At 41.7% G+C, this 21,821-nt stretch overlaps 1 protein-coding gene and 1 long non-coding RNA gene across 2 annotated transcripts in view; one reads left to right on the top strand and one right to left on the bottom strand.

The window, feature by feature from the left end:
- Positions 1-12,651, bottom strand: part of CGRRF1 (cell growth regulator with ring finger domain 1) — a 34,162-nt gene extending 21,511 nt beyond the window's left edge. Inside the window, exons 1-2 of the mRNA XM_034648684.1 lie at positions 12,436-12,651; positions 12,145-12,220 (exon numbers count right to left, since the gene is read on the bottom strand). Coding sequence (XP_034504575.1) covers positions 12,145-12,220; positions 12,436-12,539 — 180 coding nt within the window. The 5' untranslated portion in view covers positions 12,540-12,651. The remainder of the gene's footprint in view (positions 1-12,144; positions 12,221-12,435) is intronic.
- Positions 12,652-12,787: 136 nt separating this feature from the next.
- LOC117797271 lies at positions 12,788-20,538 on the top strand. Its single transcript, XR_004622216.1, has 3 exons — positions 12,788-12,901; positions 18,493-18,540; positions 20,482-20,538. It is a non-coding gene; the product is annotated as an uncharacterized LOC117797271 (long non-coding RNA).
- Positions 20,539-21,821: the final 1,283 nt, after the last annotated feature.

The raw sequence follows: 21,821 nt of genomic DNA, 5'->3' as shown, positions 1-21,821 counted from the left end.
GGGCCTTTTCTGGTTCCATACAAATTTAAGGACTATTTGTTCCAGTTCTTTGAAAAATGTCCTCGGTATTTTGATCGGGATAGCATTGAAAGTGTAGATTGCTCTGGGTAGTATGGACATTTTAACTATGTTAATTCTTCCAATCCATGAGCATGGAATATTTTTCCATCTTTTTATGTCTTCCTCAATATCTTTCAAAAGTGATCTATAGTTTCTAGCATATAGGTCCTTTACGTCTCTGGTTAAGTTAATTCCAAGGTAACGCATGGTTTTTGGTGTTATTGTAAATGGGATGGATTCCCTAATTTCTCTTTCTTCAGTCTCGTTATTCGTGTATAGAAATGCAACTGATTTCTGGGCATTGATTTTGTATCCTGCCACCTTACTGAATTGTTCTATAACTTCTAATAGTTTGGGAGTGGATTCCTTTGGGTTTTCCATATAGAGTATCATGTCATCTGCAAAGAGAGACAGTTTGACTTCTTCTTTGCCGATTTGGATACCTTTGATCCCTTTTTGTCTTCTGATTGCTGTTGCAAGGACTTCTAGTACTATGTTGAATAATAGTGGCGAGAGTGGGCATCCTTGTCGTGTTCCTGATCTTAAGGGCAAAGGCTCCAGCTTTCCCCCATTGAGAGTAATATTTCCTGTAGGCTTTTCATAGATGGCTTTTATGAGCTTGAGAAATGAACCCTCTATTCCTACACTCTAAAGGGTTTTAATCAGAAAAGGATGCTGTATTTTGTCAAATGCTTTTTCTGCATCTATTGAGAGAATCATATGATTTCTGAATTTTTGTTTCTGAATAAAATCTAAGACACTGATAGATTTGCGAATGTTGTACCACCCCTGCATCCCAGGGATGAATCCCACTTGGTCATGATGGATAATCCTTTTAATGTACAGTTGGATTCTATTTGCCAGGATCTTGTTGAGGATTTTGGTGCCCATATTCATTAGGGAAATCGGTCTGTAATTCTCCTTTTTGATGGGGTCTTTGCCTGGTTTGNATCAAGGTAATATTAGCCTCATAGAATGAGTTTGGTAGCTTTCCTTCTGTTTCTATTTTTTGAAATAGCTTTAGGAGAATAGGTATTATTTCTTCTTTGAATGTTTGGTAGAATTCCCCAGGAAAACAGTCTGGGCCTGGAGTTTTATTTTTTGGAAGATTGTTTATCACTGACTCAATCTCTTCAGTAAAGCGCAATATTATTTTAAGTTTCAACCTCAACTCCAATCACTCCCTTCCCTATATGTAACCACTGTTAAAATTTAGCATGTATTCATCTACGACTTTTTCATAGCATATAGATATAGGTAAAGAGGAAAATACAGATATAGCTATATAGTTCTAGGATTTTAAAAGAATGTGCGGTCATGCCATATCTATTTTGCTGTAAATTGTTTTTTACTTAAAATATGTCTTGACAATATTTGCAAATCTATACATTTTAAGTGCTAGTTTTCCTTTTTAAGGATTACCATTTTTATTTAAACCATCCCCTACTAGAGTGGGCATCTGTGTACATACAGTCTCTGTGAGGAATTGGGATACAGAGAAGCATAAATTCAAATAGAAGCATCAGCCAAATCAGTGCTATAGAGCCCTGAAGAAGCTTTGAACCTACTCTCTGTGGAGATGTATCCTTGTTTCATACTTTAACAATCCTTATTCCTTTCTTTTCACATCCTCTTAAATCATAACTTGTCTTCTGTCCTGTTTTCCTCCAGGTACATTCCATAACATGTTTGGTCAGGTGTCCTAGGTTGCAGTGATTTTTATGATGTCCCTCATTCTGTCAGAGGTCTTTAACAAATCCCAAGTACTCTGTTAGTCTTTACCTTCTGAAGCTGTCTTTCATTTCCAGAAAGCAACTTGAGTCATGATAAACCTTGCACTTTTCTTACTCAGCCTGATGCATTTCCTTCTTTCTCTTTGAAGGAGGTCCAACATTATCACTTGCACAATTTTGATATCCAGTAGTGTTGATACTGTTTGCCAGAACGCAAAGTAAATGGCAGAAAAAGAGGCCACAGCTGAGTAAACAACACTTGTTGCAGAATATACTTGACACTGGGTCAAATGATAGAGCAGTCTTGGCTGCAATGTTTATAATTTTGGCTGGGATTACGCTTCACCAATTCTCACTGGCTAAGAACTCAAGGCATGGGAAAAACACAAACACACATTCATTGACACATACATATTGTTTACTGGAAAGGATTACAATACACATATCATATACACATATTTATATGTATTATGTATCAGTAAAATACTTCAAAGATAAAATTAGCATAAATAGTGTTGTGTGGGCATGGTCAGTGTATTATATGTGCATATGGATCCGTGCATGCACATGTAGATATGTTTGTAGCATAGTTTTCTGAGTGAAAATGCTGTGTAAGGGGTGATGAGGGACTTACCAGATTGGTACTATAAATAGAAGCTAATCTTTTTAGTGCTCAGCTCACTAGTTCTGCATAACATACCAACAACCTTCCAATCAAATATTTTAACCCTTCGGGGGACATATAAGAAGTATACGATGTGAATCTGACCTTCAAGGATATTATCATCTACATGTAAACATTTTATATTTCAAAAATTTAGATAAAAAGTATTATTTTAGGTGGAATTGAATATGAAATTATAATGGAAATTTAGGGATGTGAAAAATTGAAAGGGCTTTTGGATCAAAAAGATTTTTGTTTGGGGTTATTAAAATTATAATCTAGCTTGTTATAGACCTACTCTCTTAAAGAGACTAACTGGAAAATACAGACAAAATTAAAGAAAAATGTCTGTCAGAAAGTATCAGAGGGCTACCCAGTCAGCAAGGACTTAAGGAGCCAAGAGCACAAATGAATAAAAGGGCAAAGCGAAATGAACATTCGGTACTACTTTTCCATTCAAAGCATTTGCCCATTCTAATAGGGATTGTTGAGATTCTTAGAAGCTGAGAAAAACTTCTGTCAGTCTTGGGGTCTCTAAGGGGCCTAGGATACACCCAAGTCTTCCACTTAGTGAGGGACCATACCCTTGGAGTCAGAGAGACATTTTGTGAAGAACAGGTTTCACAAAGCCTAAAGCTTTGCTTTGAAGCCTCTCAATATCCAACGGATTACGCCTTATCATAACTGCCTGTCAGGAAGCCCATCCAGAGACTCAGATTGGCTCCACAGTCTTTCATATGAAATTTCTATCGTTCACTCACAAATTACTACACATGGGAGTAAAAGAGATTACACAATTAAAAACTATGGAAAACTGACTGAGATCCACAGGAGATCCAGACATTAAAGTCAATGAATAAGGACTTTAAGATAACTGTGAATTCCAGTTATTGCCATTACCTGCTTCACTAGGGCATGGATACACACTTACACAGCCAGATTCACTAGTTCCTGTCACCTGCTGGTAGTCTCTTTCAGGCCACTTGAGTTTACTTTTTTTTGCTTTAGGTGCCATTTTCTCTATGTGAATTTCCACTTAAAATGGCACTTCTTTATTTTGTGTGTGTTTATAACTTGCACCCGAAAATACCTTTCTGAAAACTGACAGTTCATCCTCAATTCTTCATTTCCCAGCATCTAAGATGACTTCCTTTCAAATCTCTAATCCCTTTTCTCCCCATTAAAATCATAAAGGCAACAGGGATCTTAAGAGAGATGGGTACTGCCACTGTTTTAATTGGAAATAGCCTTGGGAATTTCTGGGTGTCCTACATACAACTATAGAAAAGTAGAGACTGGGGATCCTGGATACTTTTCAAGTTTGTTTCTTGGTAATAACTTTATCATATTTGGACAGTGATCCTCAGTCCCAGAACACAGCTGGGAATTAGAGTAGGTGATATTTCTCCTATAGACCATGGTGTTGGACACCTTCACTGCTCTTCTGAACCCACCTTCAGTTGAGGATTTAAGGGTCCTGTTGGTGAATGGTTGAACTTGTCTCTTCAAACAGAGCATCATGCTATTTTCGCTTATGTAAGTGTTATAGACAACTAAGACTTATTTTTAAATGATCCCTGCTCAGCGGGGAGTCTGCTTTTCCCTATTCCTCTGCCACTCCTACTGCTTGTGCTCTCTTGCTCTCTCACTTGCTCACTCTTCGTTCTAGCTCAAATAAATAAAATCTTAAAAAAAAATCTAAAAGAAATAAAGTTATATTAGAAATGCTGGGCAGCTCTTGACTGAAATGAGTTAATCTGAAACTGTGAAAGAGTTATTCATTTATTTGTCATGATCAAGAGGTGATATGTTAATTTATTTAGAACACAGTAGGGCCATCTCTATGCACAGGAAAACACACTTGGAGGATTATTAGAAATTAACCAAATTTGATGAAAATGTTTCCAAAATTAATTAANTATTCTTATTTATAGAAATTCTTTATATGTCCTAAATACGAGCCCTTTGTTGGATATAGCTTCACCCCTCCTACATCTTGCCTTTCACATTCATAATGGTATCTTTTGATGAACAGAGTTCTTAATTTTAACACAGTTATTAACCTTTTCCTTTAAGGTTAACACTCTTCCTCTTTGGCTTTTCATTACTGACTTATCTGAATTATGTCCTGACACTGCCACGTTTCTGAATTATGATCTCAGACATTTTTGCATTCCTGTCCTCTTAAAGGACTTAGCCAAGCATGACTAGAGCAGCCAATGCTGAATCAAGGCTCCGGGTCTGTATCTGACTTCATCAGCCCTGTTACCCCAATATCCTAATGCTTTGGGGGAAACAAGGGTTGGGGGGAGGGTAGAATTCACTATGTAATAGAGAGATGTCGCAGTCTAACCACACCTCTTGTCCTAAGCATTATGTTTAATGTCTGAGATCATGTAAGCCGGTTTTGGGGCAGCAGACACACAGATGACTCATGTTGACCTTTCAGCCTAATATAATCCCAAACCTTTTCACATACCTGACCCAGTATGAAGTTGCTCATTTTTGCACAAAACCCCACAACTTCCAGTTTTAACCTGTTTGATGTCGACGAATATTTCTATCTTTAACATATGACTCAAAAGCCTATATGCAGAGATGACATGGAATAAGGTTAAAAACTGGAGACTGGTCAAACAGTAATCCATAATTGGTGCTGACAAATGGTTCTGTAAAATACTGGTAAACAAACTCAGTGACGTGTCTCTGGCCACCATCCCAACATCTGGGCTTTTCCACGTTTTTAATCAAAAATTAGAATAAAGACACTGATGCCCTATGTATCACATCATGGCTGATATGACAATACAAGAAATAATAAAATAGTAAAAGGGAAAACTGACACATTTTCTTTTCAATCAAACTTCATCTTTATCTTTTTCGACTCAAAGTCATGTTGGCAACTGTTAGTAATGGAATACCAACTAAATAAATGTTTCTAAACATTCATTATTTTCTTTTATATAAACTTAGTCCCCCCCTTTTTCCATAAAGATAATTTTCCATTCTCTTTCTTTTAGTGTTACAATTTAATTCTTATTCCTCCTGGATTTTTCTATAATTCTGGTTTTTCCCATTTCTTTCTCTTTTTTATTTTTATTTATTTTTATTTTTTTTTAAAGATTTTTTATTTATTTTACAGAGATAGAGACAGCCAGCTAGACAAGGAACACAAGCAGGGGGAGTGGGAGAGGAAGAAGCAGGCTCATAGCTGAAGAGCCTGATGTGGGGCTCGATCCCAGAACGCTGGGATCACGCCCTGAGCCGAAGGCAGACGCTTAACCGCTGTGCCACCCAGGCGCCCCTCTTTCTCTTTTTTAAAAATATTTTTGTTTATTTATTTGACATAGAGAAAGAGTGAGCATGCGCGCACAAGCAGGGGGAGTGGCAGGCAGAGGGAGAAGGAGACTCCCCGTCAAGCGGGGAGCCCAATGCAGGGCTTGATCCCAGGGTCCTGGGACCATGACCTAAGCAGAAGGCAGATGCCCAACCAACTGAGCCACTCAGACACCTCTGGTTTTTCCCATTTCTAAATTGTTTGTTACACCTGTTCATAATGTTTAAACTTCTAGCACAGCAATAATCTGTGGACTTCCAATTCTGACCATATTTTTCTTATTGCCTATATGTCTTACCCTGCACACACTTTCAAAGCTTCTAATCAGAGGCTGAATTGGTAGACTGGACCTCCTTTCCTTGTGTTTGGAATCTCATGGAGCTCCTCCTGAATAAAGGTTACTTTGAAGCTAAAACTTTAGGCTCAGCAGTAAAAAATTTTTATTACCCCTTCAACCCCGAGTTCTCAAGCCAATCATAAAACAGACGTGCAATTGTTAATTTGGGGGGGCCTTCTCTTCAGGGTGATCTCCCAAAGATGGTCTCACACAGCTTGCTGGATTCCGACACTGGATCAGGATACAATAAACATTCACAGGGAAACCGTTGGTAGGGGAGGATTGTCTGAGGGAACTGCTGTGCTAATGATATGACTTTGGGAAAATGAATCAGTCTCTAAAATTCTGTGCCTTTATTTGTAAAATGAGGGGTTCAAATAAGTGACCTTAAGGTCCTACAAAGGTTTGAAATGTCATTTCTAACAGCTTTGTGTTTCCTTCTAGATTGTTCTACAAACATTCTTGCCAGTGCAAGCATCAAGTATCGTGCACCCTAAGCAAACACAAACTAAAGTCATATTCTTTTCCTAGGGAGGAACGTGTACCTCATCACACACACACAAGCTACCGCATTCAACAACTGAGATGAGAAACAGTCGAGGTTGGCGTATCAGGCAGGGTTGGCAGGAAGCCACATCTGTTATTTAAACATCAAGAATTTAATACTAATATAAAGAACTGTTAGTCAAGTACTGAAGACTAAAGATGCAAGAAGGGGACATTGAGGAGTCGTGGCACAAAGCAGTTATCACTCCTCAGGTGGGAGAAACAAAGGGAAGAGTGGGGATTATTACGATTTAGAAGCTTGGATAAGGGAACCCCCACAGCTGCCACGCAGACCTTTGTGGTCGGAGTGCTGGCCAGCTGGCGCTGGTATCTCTGAAGGAGTGCGATAAGGCTGTTCTAGGTCTGAGGGAAAATCGTCAACTAAATAAACTGCTGCTACTGGGGCCAACTGCCACTGCCAGGGCAAAGGTCAGTGCTGCAGGAATGAAGACCAGGAAAAGGAAGCAAACTATTAAGAGGAAGTTCCTTCTTCCTCCTCCAGCCTTCCAGTCTCTTTCTAGCGTCCTCTATTGGCAGATTCTAATAGGGAGCGGACAAGAGAAAAGCGCAAAGTCCCAGCCCCAGTATTACCAAGCACAGTATAGAAGAGCATGTTTGCTTCCGAGAGACAACAGCCTTTGAGAAAGATCTGGAGGATGATGTATAGTATGTTCTTGTGGCAGCACTGACGGATACAGGGTCCTTCCTCTAGGGGGCCTGACCTCCCCTTTAATCAGACGCTCCAGGTCTTTGGATTGGCTTATATCTGTACACTGGGTGAAAGGCGTAACTCTCCACTGTGATGATTCAAGTCAGGCTTCTGCCTCCAGACATGGAGCTTTTCCTTCTATACAGATCATGTAGCATTTAGTAGGTTGCCCATCTATTTTATTCCTAGAGACACTGTAATCCATCAGCTACCACCAAAACTCCTCGTGAGCCAAAACATCCTCTGCTTTGTCCTCCACTGCCCATTAGGAACACATGTCCACCTCGACTCCTGTGAGGTGCCACTGGACCTCAAGTCAGGAGCTCCCACCATCATAAACAGCCTACAGAGAACAGAGATTTTCAAGGATACGAGTCTCCTCTCAGCAATTTATTTCTCAGTGCCTTCGTGAAAAGTGTGTCTTCTGTGCAGTCTTAAAGGATGCAGTTGGTGGGTGGGTGTGCAGATTGCACATACTAAATCCAGTCCAATATTCCAATCTTTCTAAGCCTTCAGATTCCTTCCTCATTATGCCAGGAAAGTCCTAGCACCTTAACCTTATTACATATAGGCCACCAAGTGGCCTATAGTCCAAGTTTTAGTCAACCAAATCTGAGTTAATACTTTAGATTCAGAATTTCTTGAGAACACACCCAGATCAATAAATTTTATCTGGGGCACCTAGGTGGCTCAGTTGGTTAAGCATCTGACTCTTGATCTCAGCTCAGGTCTTGGTCCCAGGGTCATGAGTTCAAGCCCTGGCTTGGGCTCCACACTGAATGTGGAGCCTACTAAAAAATAAATAAATAAAAATTGGGCGCCTGGGTAGCACAGTCGGTTGTTAAGCGTCTGCCTTCGGCTCAGGGCGTGATCCCGGCGTTCCGGGATCGAGTCCCACATCGGGCTCCACTGCTGTGAGCCTGCTTCTTCCTCTCCCACTCCCCCTGCTGTGCTCCCTCTCTCGCTGGCTGTCTCTCTCTCTCTGTCAAATAAATAAATAAAATCTTTAAAATAAATAAATAAATAAATACATAAATGAATAAAAATTAAATACGTTTTAACTGATTTAGTATTACATTTTATCCTTTCTGGCCTAACCTATTTATACTCCATTCTTACAGATACTGCTCCTTCCCAATGATACAAATTAGCTAAATTTTGCAAATCTTTTAGAGGCTATGCTCTTTCCAACCAGGTTGGATTCTGTGCCTGTCCTTTGGAGCATGAAGAGATCTGGACCTCATAGCAAAAGGTTGTAGAGATAGCTCTTGAGCATAGACAACCTTTGCAAAGCAATTACTCTAGGAAAGGTTATTACAGGACCTTCAAGCAAAGGAGGGCGAGTTTTCTTGGACATGGAAAGGAAAGCAGGCTGCTTCCATGAACAAGGGAGAGTCAGAATGACCAGGGTTTTAAGCCTCTCAGTTTTATCCAAGTCATTTAGATATTCCCATTCCAAGTCTCAAGACTCTGGATCTTTCCACTCGGTGTCCTAAATGAGACATCAACAAGGCTGTGTAGTTCTATTACCAGCACAATTAAAACTGTGTTCAATGTTTAGTTCTGTGGCTACATGAAATAAAGTGCTTTAGAACTCAGAACCTCTCTGATTCTCTAGGAGCTGACCTGAGTGTTTTAAGATCTTAGCTTATCATTTTCTTTCTAAGGGCTCCAGTGATCTCAGAAGCAACCATCCCACCATCCCTCAGTCTTTACAGTCAAAAAATGCTTTAGCCACTAGGTTCCCCAAACACTTCAGAAATCATTTTATCACAATCAATCAAAGGTAGTAATCTGATGAATCGTGATGCCAATACATGCCATGGATTACTAGGACCTTATACGCTGTTGGCAAGGAGCTGATGGTGTGACCAAAGCAACCCCTGAAGACCATCTTTGAGAGTTTCTCCCCAGGGATCCCAACTGTAGTAACAATTTCTTTATTAATACATTTTATAAGTCCAATCAGGAGACCTAAACCACACTGGTTATTTTAACATAGGGAATTTAATATGAGTAATTGTTAACCATATGCTGAAGAACTGAAAAAGCTAAAGGGGGACAGTGAGTATCACAGAAGTACTACCAGAAGGAAGCAGCTATCACTCTAAAACAGGGATAAAGAGAATTACTACAGCTGAGAAATTTGGAGGAAGGACTGCCATGGAACTGGGACTCAGATCTGAGGGAAGGGTATTGATATCTTTGAAGGGGTGCAATAGGCTGGTTCTAAGAGAGTGGAAAACTACAAACTGGAAAAACTGGGGCCAACTTTTAATGCCAGAGTGAGGCACTATCACTGTGGCGAGACAGACAAGAAAAAGAATCACACAGGAAGCAGCAAGCCCTTTTGTCCTCTCCCCTTCTACTCTCCCTCCCCTGCTGGCAAAGCCTGCTGGGCAGCCAGCTAGCAAAGAAGAAATATAGTTTAGGGGTTCTGCCCCAGATTCACAAAACAGAATCTAAAGGGGTGCTATGAAGCTGAAGGACAATAGCTTAATAACCGGTAGTCAAGAAGAAGCAGGGAGCAGCTGCAGAGTCGGGGTTCCCGATCATTTGAAACTGTTAAAGGATGTATGGCATTTTGGTTTCCTTTCTGCACAGTGCCAGGCAAATAGCAAGAGCTTAGTAAATGTGAGCTATCAGAGCTCACAAAACCACCAAGAGTTAAAGAGAAATGCCGTACTTCAGTGGCATGATTCTTTGCTACTGCTATTGGGCTTCCAATATTCAGATGTTCCTGTTCTTTCTCCACTCCCACACAGTGCAAGCAGACAAGGAGAACAGTAGAAAGAAGCAGTGGGAAAGAAAATTAGAGCAGTACTGAGATAATGGCGAAGACACAAAACCAATAGGGATTATATTTTGGGAGGTTAAAAAAATGACACAGGTGAAAAGCATAGTGGATTCATGGGTTTACCTTCCGTCTAGGGTACTATTAGAAAGTTGCTTTTATGATCTAAACGGTTTTCTTTGTTTCTACTCAATGTATCTGTTGCCTTGACTTAGGTTAGCAAATAAACACTAGTAAAAAGTTGGACAAAGCTAACCCAGCTAAAGAGAATGGCTGGGTTAGGTTCAAAATAACTAGTTAGGCCCAAATCAGAATGAAAGTGACTGGCACTTACACGGTCTTGGGGCCTAAGCAATGCTTAGCCCAGACTTCCAAAAATTCTACAGTTATCTGGCCTTCCACCCTTCCAAAGTCATACCCAAATGGAGTGGTTAGGCAATAATTAAGTTTTCAAAAACAAGTGTTAAAGTTGGCAGAGCCAGAATTTGAATCTAGGTCTGTCTGACTCCAAAGTCTGTCTCTTAACCACTACAAACATGAAGTTCCTGACTACCCTTACCCACAAATGTGGCCATCATTATCCATCTGGTCCTCACTCATTCTCCTCTTCCCAATACTATAGATAGATATCTAAAATATCTAATTAGCTGGCCCACAGAAAATTAAAATTAAGGATATAATGGAATGATCAACTAGTTACCTATTTTTGTTAATGGAGGAAAATTACATTTCTCTAAGAGAATAACACTAAAATTATAGTCATTAAGAAATCCTGTGTTAAGGAGCGCCTGGGAGCTCAGTCGTTAAGCGTCTACCTTCGGCTTGGGTCGTGATCTCAGGGTCCTGGGATGGAGCCCTACATTGGGATCCCTGCTCAGTGGGGAGCCTGCTTCTCCCTCTCCCTCCCCCCCGCCCCGTGTTCCCTCTCTCGCTGTGTCTCTCTCTGTCCGATAAATAAATAAAATCAAAAGAAAGAAAGGAAGGAAGAAATCCTGTGTTAAGACTTTATTCAACTAGGCAACCAAGTTGCAAATTCCAATTAAAAACTCTTGAAATGAACAAAAAATAGCAATAAAATTTGATGGGTCAATAATAACAAATTGCATAAGATTGGTCTTAGTCCTCTCCCACCCACAAACAAGGAATTTTGTGCTCTAGAACTGCCAGGGTGAGGGGCAGTATGGAAATATTAAGACTGGGCTTAGTTTCTAAAGATGACATATAGTTTCAGAAATTAACAAGGGCTTGTTTCCTTTCTGTAAAGTAATCCTATATACGTGATCAAAGTGTATTTTTAGATTCATTTTACACAGGCTGATCTATTCACTCACACGTTTCCTCTGTACTTCTGCTCATGTTGTATACCTGAAATGCCTTCTATTCTCTACCATACACACTTAACTTCATTTATTTCTCAAAATACTTATTCTTCAAAATCCAGTTCATGTATGTCTCCTCAATGGATGAATTAGTAAGATGGTTTCCACTAGCCCTATTTATAAGACTTCTCTAAACATAATACAATGGCATCTCCTCAAGAGAGAAATTTTAGAATCTCTGAGCTAGAAGAATTGCTCAGGGATTATCTAACAGTCTATTCTCCCTGTCTCCAATGGGTAAATGCCCCTACCCGTTAATGTAACTTATCTCAAAGGTCTTTTCCAGCTCTAAAATTATGACTTCGTGGTTCTACCGACTAAACATTACTTCAAAAGGCGTGGAATGTATCTAGAAACCATTACATTCGCAAACGGTAACGGAGTTCAGTTATAAGTTACGCTGAAAAATCTGAGGCCAAGTGCTCAGTTCTGATGAGAATAACAATCAACTGTGTTTACTGTCCACCTCTGTGCACTGTACCGCAGATGTCTGATTCACTCTGGGCACACAGCAGGCCCCGATCCGGGACAGAAGCCTGCTGGTCAAACACTCTATCCCAACACTGAGACCTGGCCCTCACCGACCGCTTTATCTCTTAGAAACAAAAGTGGTATTATACCTCGATCCGGCACCACCCCCAGATACCCGCAGCGACGGGGACTGCACAGTGAGGCAAAGCAGTGATGCAGGTGCACACCGCACCTTGTTTTGCTCCCGGAGCCGGTCGGAGTGCGAGGCACCAGCTCCCCACAGCCCCAGGCGCCCCAGCCCCGCAATCCCCCGGCTCCAATGCCCCCCCACTCCGCTGCTCTCCGCGACCACACTGCCCCAGCGGTCCGCCCCTACTCCCTTGTTTCTAACCATGGGGCACTTACCATCCCAATACCAAGCCGGTGGTCACGATGAAGCAGGTAAAGACCACCGCTATGTAGAAAAGCGGCGAATATTCATACAGCGTTACCAGGAACACCGCAGCCATCGGGATGTCCTAAACTGAGCCGAGCTTCAGCCGCCCAGCCCAACCCACCCGGCCGGGGTAAAAGCCACTACGGTGCCTCGTAGCTGACAAACTTTGTAAATACGCACTCGGCCGGGGTTCTAAGGCTTGACGTCGGGGCAACATCGCCGGCTGCGGGAGCCAGAGTGCCAATCACGACGTGGCCTGCAGGGCTCGCCCCGCCCCTCCTGCCCCCGTCCCGAGCTATTGGCTTAGCAGAGGGGCGGTGCCCTGACTGGACTCACGGGATTGGTACCCAGAGAGCGTCTGTCTGTCCTAGCGGTCAAGGCTTTTCTGCGACAAATTCTAAATACGCATCGCGGCCAAATCTGTCCAAGGCTCAGGTAAGGTTTTCTGATGACACAGAGAGGAGGCACAGTCCGAAATCCACGTCACAGAGTCTAAATCCCGCATCTTGGATCCGCGGCAAATTTGAGAGGAGAAGAGCCGGCATCTTGGGTTCTACGAAATGAAGTAACCCCGCACCTGCTCGTTTTATCTAGAAAAGTTACAATTAGAGACTACGAAAGACCTTAAGGAGTCTCACGAGTAGTTTATACGAGCCTTGTCGGCCTTCTCAAGTTAGGTTTAATGATAGAGGAAAATTAGCATTGCGTATCAAGATTCTCATAGAAGTAAATCAACTGTCCTCCCTCTTCCCTTCCTTTCCTCCCTCTCCTCCCCCCACCTCCCTCAAATTAGAATTAGATATTTGAACTTTTTTGTATTCATTTTTGCTTTAATAATAATTTTAAATATATATCTATACACCTATATATAGATATATATTTAACCCAGCGGAAGCCTTTAAATAAAGGAGCGAAATGCTCATCCCCTCTCCTCATCTCCGTTCAGCCAGCTCCATCAAGGTAGTCTCCCTGGAAGTCTCTCACACCTCCGCTGACAGCTTATCGGTTTGCGTTTAGCCCTTGGCCGCACCCAGTTACCACAGAGACAGGGAAATGTAGTCTTTTATTCTGAGCTGCAACACCCCCTGCTACAAATCAGGGTTTTGTTACCAGGCAAGAAAGGAACAGAGGACCGTGGGATAGATAACTAGTAGCCTCTCCACACTCCCAAATCACTAGTAAAATTAATGCTGGAGAGAGATGAGCTAAATTTGTTCTATGGCTTCACAGATCCCTGGGCAAATGACCATGCGTTGTGTACTCTCTGAAGTAATGCTGTGTAAGCAGCTTGGTTCACCAGCGTAATTTTTTAACAACTACATATATGATTGTGAAAGTATATAGTGTATTTATTGTTGGACAATTTTTATTATAAACAACACTACAATGAACATTTTTTTAAAGATTTTATTTATTTATTTGACAGAGAGAGAGACAGCGAGAGAGGGAACACAGGCAGGGGGAGTGGGAGAGGAAGAAGCAGGCTCCCAGTGGAGGAGACTGATGTGGGGCTCGATCCCAGAACTCTGGGATCACGCCCTGAGCTGAAGGCAGATGCCCAACCGCTGTGCCACCCAGGCGCCCCTACAATGACGATTCTTAAAGCTAAATCATTTCCTTAGGTGAAGTCCTAGAGGTGGAACTTTTAGTTCAAAAAGTACGTACATTTTAAGCCTTTAGGAAAACAATGCTCTCCAGAAATATTGTACTGATTTATGCTTGCACCCTTTCATCCTCAGTTTTGCAATCATTTGATATTGTCACTTAAAAAGCTTGGCCAATCGGAAAGGCAATTTTATTGCAGTAAACAATAAAGAGTTTTCTTAATGAAAACAGGGAGTTCCAAGTTAAAGTGGCATATAAAACATATGCCTATAATTTTGTTATCTCCCCACACTGCTCTAAAACCACAGTAAAGGGATGTAAAAAATAAATCAACAAAAACAAGAACAGGAAATAAAATAACAGCAGCGCCTATTGGAAGATGGAAAACAGCCAAACAAGGATAATTCACTAACCAGCCCATGAAAGTCAAATCCCTAACCAGCAGTGGAGAAAACTGACTCAACTTGATTCACACTGAAGAATTCTCAAAAAGAACAGGAACTAACACAAATTTAACTCAAGCCTTTATTTCCCATTCAGATATCTGCTACAGCCATTTCAACTTGTCACTTTATTTTCAACATTGATTCTAACACATAATACATGATACACAGTGCAGGCAAAAAATATTTTTTAACATGTATCCTTTATTTTCAAACACATATCTTATTTCATTCTGCCACCCCAAATCTTTGATTGCCATGCTCTATATCCTTGAGAATGAAATCTTAAGTTCCTTTTCTGACATATCCATCTCTACATGATCTGACTCCCACTTACCTCTTACCTACTCATTCACAAAATGTTTGCTGAGTGTCAGATATGGGCCAGACACTGTAGAAGGCATTAGGGCTACAATAGTAAGCCAAAAATTACATATCTCTGTTCTCATGGAATTTATCATATAATGGAAAAGACAAACATTAACCAAAGAATCTTGAACAAAATACAAAGGTAAAATTATAATAAGTGCTATTAAAAAGAGGTACCTGACCTATGAGGGCATATAATGGGAGAATGGTGAAACATAAGGAAGATCAGGAAAGTCTTCCCTGAAAAACAGATGATTGAGCTGAGAGCTGATGGAGAGAGATTTACCAGGTAAAGGGACAGGAGGGGAGAAAGCATTTAGGACAGAAGCTCTAGCATGTGCAAAGGCCCTGGGGTGGGAGAAATCATAGCATACCTGAGAAGATGAAGAGCCAATGTGACTAGAGCATGGAGAGTGAGGAGGAGCATGCTAGGGGATGAAAAGGAGAGATAGGTAGCCCAGGCCATACATGAGTCTTGCTATTTTAACTACTCAACTGTACCCTTAGAGCAATGAGAAACCACCGATGTGATTGAAAAAGGGGCATGTTATGGACTGAATTGTGTCCCCCTAAAATTCGTGTGCTGAAGTTCTAGTCCCCAATGTGACTATATTTGGAGATGGAGCCTTTAAGGAAGTAATTAAGGTTAAGTGAAGTCATAGGGTAGGATGCTAATTCAATAGGACTAGTGTCCTTATTTAAAAAAAAAAAAGAGAGAGAGAGAAAGAGACACCAGAGATCACTCTCTCTGTGCAGGTGTATATAGAGAAAAGTCCATGTGGGACACAGTGAGGAGGCAGCTGTCTGCTAACCAAGGAGAGAGTTCTCTCCAGAAAGCCTGCTGGAATCTTGATCTTGGACTTCTAACCTCAAGGACTGTGAGAAAACTAATTTCTTTTGTTTTAGCCATTTGGTCTGTGGTGTTCTATTATGGTAGCTAGGGAGACTAATACAGGGAGTGACATTCCGTTTGGATTTTCAATTAGGCTATTATCTAGAAAACTTTCTGGAAGGAGGCTGGGATGGATATAAATGAATATGGGGATATCGATCAACAGATTCTTCAAAAAGTCTAGGCAAGAAGTATAGGTAACTCTGATTAGGATAGTGATGAGGACTTGCAGTGAAGTGAATTATTTGTTAGAAATCATTGCATTTGTAATTCATTTGAGATAGAGATGTAGTTCTCTTTTAGGCAAAAGTCTAGAGGTCGGTCAATGTAAGACTGATACGGTGCTCCACAATGCAAGGAGCCCAGGCTTCTATTTTGCTCCACCGTGTGTAACCCCCATTCCTAAGGTCACCTCATGGTTCAAAATGCTTGTTGCAGCTCCAGCCATCATTTCCATATTCTTGCTAGCAGAAAGGAGGATAGAGAGAGAGAATGAGACAGTACATCAGTTTAAGGAAACTGTAAGGATGTGCCACTCATTCCATTGGCCACAACTCAGCCTCATGTCCACCTTTAACTGCAAGGAAGGTTGGAAAATACAGTCTTTGTTCAGGGCAGCCACCTCTGCTGTTGAACACTATTGCTTCTGTTCAAGGTGGTGCAGAGCCAAATGCAAATCCTCTCTCTCTCTCTCTCTCTCTCTCTTTTTAGGGAGAGAGAGGGGGGTTAGGAGTGGCAGAGGGAGAGAGAGAATCTTAAGCAGTCTCCATGCCCCAGCGAGGAGCTGGACAATGATGCAGGGCTCTTATCTTACAACCCTGAGATCGTGACCAGAGCCTAAATCAAGAGCTGGATGCTTAACTGACTGGGTCCCCAGGTGCCCCGCCTTTCCTTCTTTCTCCTGCTCCTTCTCCTCCTCCTCCTCCTCCTCCTTCTTCTTCTTCAAGGTTTTATTTATATATTTGACACAGAGAGAGGCAGAGAGAGAGGAAACACAAACAAGGGGAGTAGGAGAGGGAGAAGCAGGCTTCCCTCTGAGCAGGGAGCCTGCTGCGGGGCTGGGGCTCCATCCCAGAATGCTGGGATCATGACCTGAGCCATAAAGACTGAGCCACCCAGGCACCCCCTTTCCTTCTTTATTAAAGAGAAAGTGGACTACCAATTTCGGTCTCTTTAGCTTCTCGAATACCATACCTGTTTGGACGCTTTACTCCAACCCCTTCCAGCACCCACCCCTTCCCATTCTGAGACTGCAGCCTGAAGGGGAAACCAGAACCTCAGTACAGTGTGGCCTGCTGTACTTAGTCAAGCCCCTCCTTCTTGCCACGCTCCAGCACACTGGAAGGGAAAGACTTCCCCTCCTTCCCATTCAGCAGATACAGGCCTTCTGTCCTGGCCTCGGTTTCCTCTACTACATGGCATAGACTAAATGCCACTTTTAATTTTGCCACGGTCTGGATTTTGAAATGTTAATAGAGCTTGAAAACTTTATAAAACCTTTCTCGGTGGTATCTGCCTTTTTCTAGATTACTGTGTTTCTGGGGATTCAAAAATCCTATTTTGGTAGTCAAAAGCTGCTCGCTTTTTTCTGCGTTCCTAATATCACGGTTCTATTTATCCTTTGAGGCTTATATATGCTTCTGACTAACCAAGGAGAAGGTCTTATAAGAGAAATGCAAGCAAATATTAACTTGTTTTTAAGAAATTATTATCTGCATTATATAATTTTCTTGGAGCTGTTAACCCTTTCATTTTATATGGTCTTTCCATAGCCTACATTATTTCTTGGAAGGGCAAATTTATGTCTATTTTGAAGACACCAGTAGGAGTGTAATAAACATCATAACTCTGAGTTTCAAACTTTGCGACAACTTCTGCCCAACAGAACTGAATGAATGTGCAATTGGGTATGATCCCATAGATGACAGGAATCGTGGAAAATCTTGTATGTAGTTCCTTGGCAGAACCTGACTCCTAGTAGCCCACTGAACTTCCAAGTCCCTCTAGTAAAAACCTCTCATGGTCTTAGCTGTTGGGCTTCTGTCATCTATATATATCATGTGGCAGGAGGCTACCTGAAGCTCACTCTAACTGAGCTGACGCTGATCATTTATGTGGTACATGGTCTGTGGCCCAAAGCTTAGGACATTCATCTAGAACAGTGGTTCTCAACTGGGGTTGATTTCCCACCTCTGTGCCCTGGCAACATTTGACAATGTCTGGACACGTTTTGGTTCCCAGTGCGGGAGGTGCTACTGGCCTCTAGTGCACCGCCCCCCTCCGTGGCCCTGCATGGCATTTGGTATTCTGCTGAACACGCTACGACGCACAGCACGGTGCACCCACAACAAAGAGTTATTTAACTCCAAATGTCGGTATTTCTGAAGCTGACAAACCCTGATACAGAAGATTCTTTTGGTTCTGGGCATTTCTCACCAAATCACTGTTTCCCTGTTGGTCCTGGATTACCACAATAGTCTTCTAAATGGCTTTCTTGTTTCTCTCTCTCCCATAGTGTATTCTTTTTAAATTTGTTTTACTTTTTTTTTAAAATTTAATTTTTCATTTACATGCACTAAAAATCATTACATCTCATGTACAGTTCTATAAGTTTTAACAAATGTGTGGAAGCCATAGAACATTAGCCCCATCAAGATACAGAATAGTAGCTCAAATTTCGAAGTCTTTATTATGGTTTTTTGTTCTGTTCCTCACAGGAGCCACGCTGGAGTTAGTTTGAGTCTTGGCAATGGTTTATATTGTAGGTAAGTTCTCATAGTCTTTGCTATGCTTCTGTGGGTGTGTTCTGCCCATATGGAGCTGGGGTGTGTGTGCTGTGTCAGTTTCAAACTCTGCTCTTTGGGAATTCCCTACACCCCTGGACTCCCTTTCCCTGTTCTTCTGGTCTGAAAGATGGGGCTCTCCATTCTACCCTGTTGTGCAGTTCTGTGTGACCGAGCCTATCCTTCAGATGAGATAGCAAGAGAAAAGGAAGAAAAAAAAGTAACTGGCATACCTCCTTCAGTCTATGCACAACAGGGCTGCTTTCCAAATTCCTCATAGAAAGATAGATTTTCTCTCAGGTTTTAGGTGCCTGTGCTCCTGCCCTGCTGAGACAGAGCTAACAATTGTGGTGGACGGTGTTGCCCTTGGGGCAGGGCGAGGAGAGAATAAAGGGGGAAGGGGGGCAATTCCTTCCACATTCTCCTGTTCCACACTCCTCCCTGATCCAGCCTGCTCTCCTGTCAGGCAGTAGAAGAGGAAACGAGAACGAGAAAATTCACTGGCACCCTACTGGTCAGGCCCAAAATTAAGGTCTAATATTATGTGCTGCCATGACATTTGGTGACATTGGGCATGACCTAAGTGCCGGCTCCCTACTCTGCTCACATGGATAAGGTCCTCTAACCCTACAACCCTCGTCATGGGGACCAGGCCCAGTCCCTGCTTATTCTTCAGTGGCAGGTTTCAGGTCCCCACCAGCCTGGGCACCACACCCGCTTTAAGCCTGCCTCACACAGCCTCTAGTTGTTCCCTGGGTTCCCAAGCTCAACTCCCTGGCCCGCATGGCCTTTGGTGTCCCCCTCCCCCGGACTGTGAGTATATATGACTAAAAAACTGCTATCAGTTTCATCTGTCTAGTGTTGAGTGTTACGTGTTTGGCTCTCCCCACAACCCTAGGTCAGGAATCCCTCCTTCCCAAACAGGACGAAGAGGAGGCCACCAAAACATTTCCTTCTTCAATTCACTGGCTATTTTGTTTTATTGACTCTTTAGAGTCCTCGGGTAGTTGTGTTTATATTCTGCCCAGAGCCTTTAGTTGTAATCGGTGAGAGAGACTACAGCCTGGTTACTCCATCTTGGCTGGCTCTGGAAGTCCTTCTGTCCCTACAGTCTAACACAACAGCAGAAGCATCTTCTTAAAAGGACGCCGAAGTCAGAATGAGCCTGCTAAAATGCGTAACAGACCGCGTCATTCCCCAGCTCAATCTCTCCAACACTCCAACACTATATTTTGACTCTGTAAAAGCCAGAGTCCTTATGATCATTTACAAGGCTTAGGATCCAGCCCTCCAACCCCTCTATGACTTCATCCACGACTCACCCCAGCTCATCCACTCCAGTCATTTGATTGCTTTTTTTGTCCCCTGTAACAACATGTATGCTTCTGCCTCTGGGCCTTTACAGTGTTATATCCTCTGTGTGGACTATTCCTCCAGACATGGCTAATCTCCACAGCTTAAATCTTTGTTCAGACATGACCTTCGTAATGAGACTAGGACTACTACCCAATTTAAAATCACAAATCCCTCACCCCTGCACTCCCAATCTCTTTTTTCGTATCCCCGCCCCCACTTATCCTTCTAACATACAATATTGTTTACTAATTTATTATTCTTATTGTCTGTTACCTCCTCCTCCTTATTAGAATGTTAGTTCCAGGATGGTGGGGATTTTTGATCTGTTTTGGATAATGGGCCCTCAGTAAATATTTATTGGTGGAGTAAGCAGGTGGGAATATATAAATAATACAAACGCACTTTAGCAAGGGTACTGTTATAGAGAAAAAAAGACTTAGAAGAAATTCAGGCCAGAAAAAATTATTCTAGTTCTGATCTTCCATCAATTTTTACTTAGAATACTTCTTTACTATTAGAGAAGGGCCATATGCACCCCAATGTTCATAGCTGCATTGTCCACAATAGCCAAATCATGGAAGGAGCCGAGATGCCCTTCAACAGATGACTGGATTAAGAAGCTGTGGTCCATATATACAATGGAATATTACTCAGCTATCAGAAAGAACGAATTCTCAACATTTGCTGCAACATGGACGGCACTGGAGGAGATAATGCTAAGTGAAATAAGTCAAGCAGAGAAAGACAATTATCATATGATTTCTCTCATCTATGGAACATAAGAACTAGGAGGATCGGTAGGGGAAGAAAGGGATAAAGAAAAGGGGGGTAATCAGAGGGGGGAATGAAACATGAGAGACTATGGACTGTGAGAGGCAAACTGAGGACTTCAGAGGGGAGGGGGTGGGGGAAGGGGATAGCCTGGTGATGGGTAGTAGGGAGGGCACGTATTGCATGGTGCACTGGGTGTTATACGCAACTAATGAAGCATCAAACTTTACATCGGAATCTGGGGATGTACTGTATGGTGATTAACACAATATAATAAAATAAAATTAAAAAAAAATCATAAGAAAGAGAAAAAAACAAAAAACAAACAAACAAAAAAAAGAATACTTCTTTACTATTGACCCTGATCTTGTCTTCATGTCAAATGCTTCCCAGGGATAAAACACATTTCAGTGACTTCAATACAGCTTAGTATTGATAGGTTCTTGACTTTTTTATACATGTTAGTCAGGCAGAAAGTTTTGGAAAACCTTCCAGAACTTTGTGCCACCCCCCACCCCGCTCCGTGAATAACCCAAGCCAGATGGCATTTCCAAACCCCATTTAAAATAGCTGTAATATTTTTTGTGTATGTAAAACATGTTCTAAGGACTGAGTTTGAAGTTTCTGTATATAGTCTACATTAATTTTTTACCGCCCATAAAATAAAATAAATCACATTTTCACCAGTGTTCTTATCTTGTCAGTATACCCAGTCCAACCTCTCTTCAGTGTAATATAAGGCCAGCACATTTCATAGCCAGTAACACTTGGGAAACGTTAAAGGAAAAAAATGGAATGAAAGGGGGAAAAAACCACAATGGATTGGATTTGCCATTTATCAGGTGTGATGTCATGTAGCTTAATGTTAATTTTTTCACCTTTTCCTCCAATTACTCCTATAGGTGGAAAGAGGAGATCAGGAAAAAGTGAGGGTTGGGGGGAGAATCTATGTTAAAGTCAAATATAAGCTCATGGACCACTAACATTTTCTCTTCCATCATTTATAACATGGTACTATTGGTCAAACTTAACAGTCCCCGTCTCATAATAAAAAGTATTATGGGGGCAAATCACTAGAATGTAGTTGAGCTGTGGAATTTCTTATAGCTAATACTTTTTTTTTCTAATTTTTGAGC

Source organism: Ailuropoda melanoleuca, chromosome 20 (genome assembly GCF_002007445.2).
Source record: "Ailuropoda melanoleuca isolate Jingjing chromosome 20, ASM200744v2, whole genome shotgun sequence".
Taxonomy (NCBI): domain Eukaryota; kingdom Metazoa; phylum Chordata; class Mammalia; order Carnivora; family Ursidae; genus Ailuropoda; species Ailuropoda melanoleuca.
The sequence above is the reverse complement of the archived record's forward strand: the minus strand, read 5'-3'. Positions and strand labels throughout refer to the sequence as shown.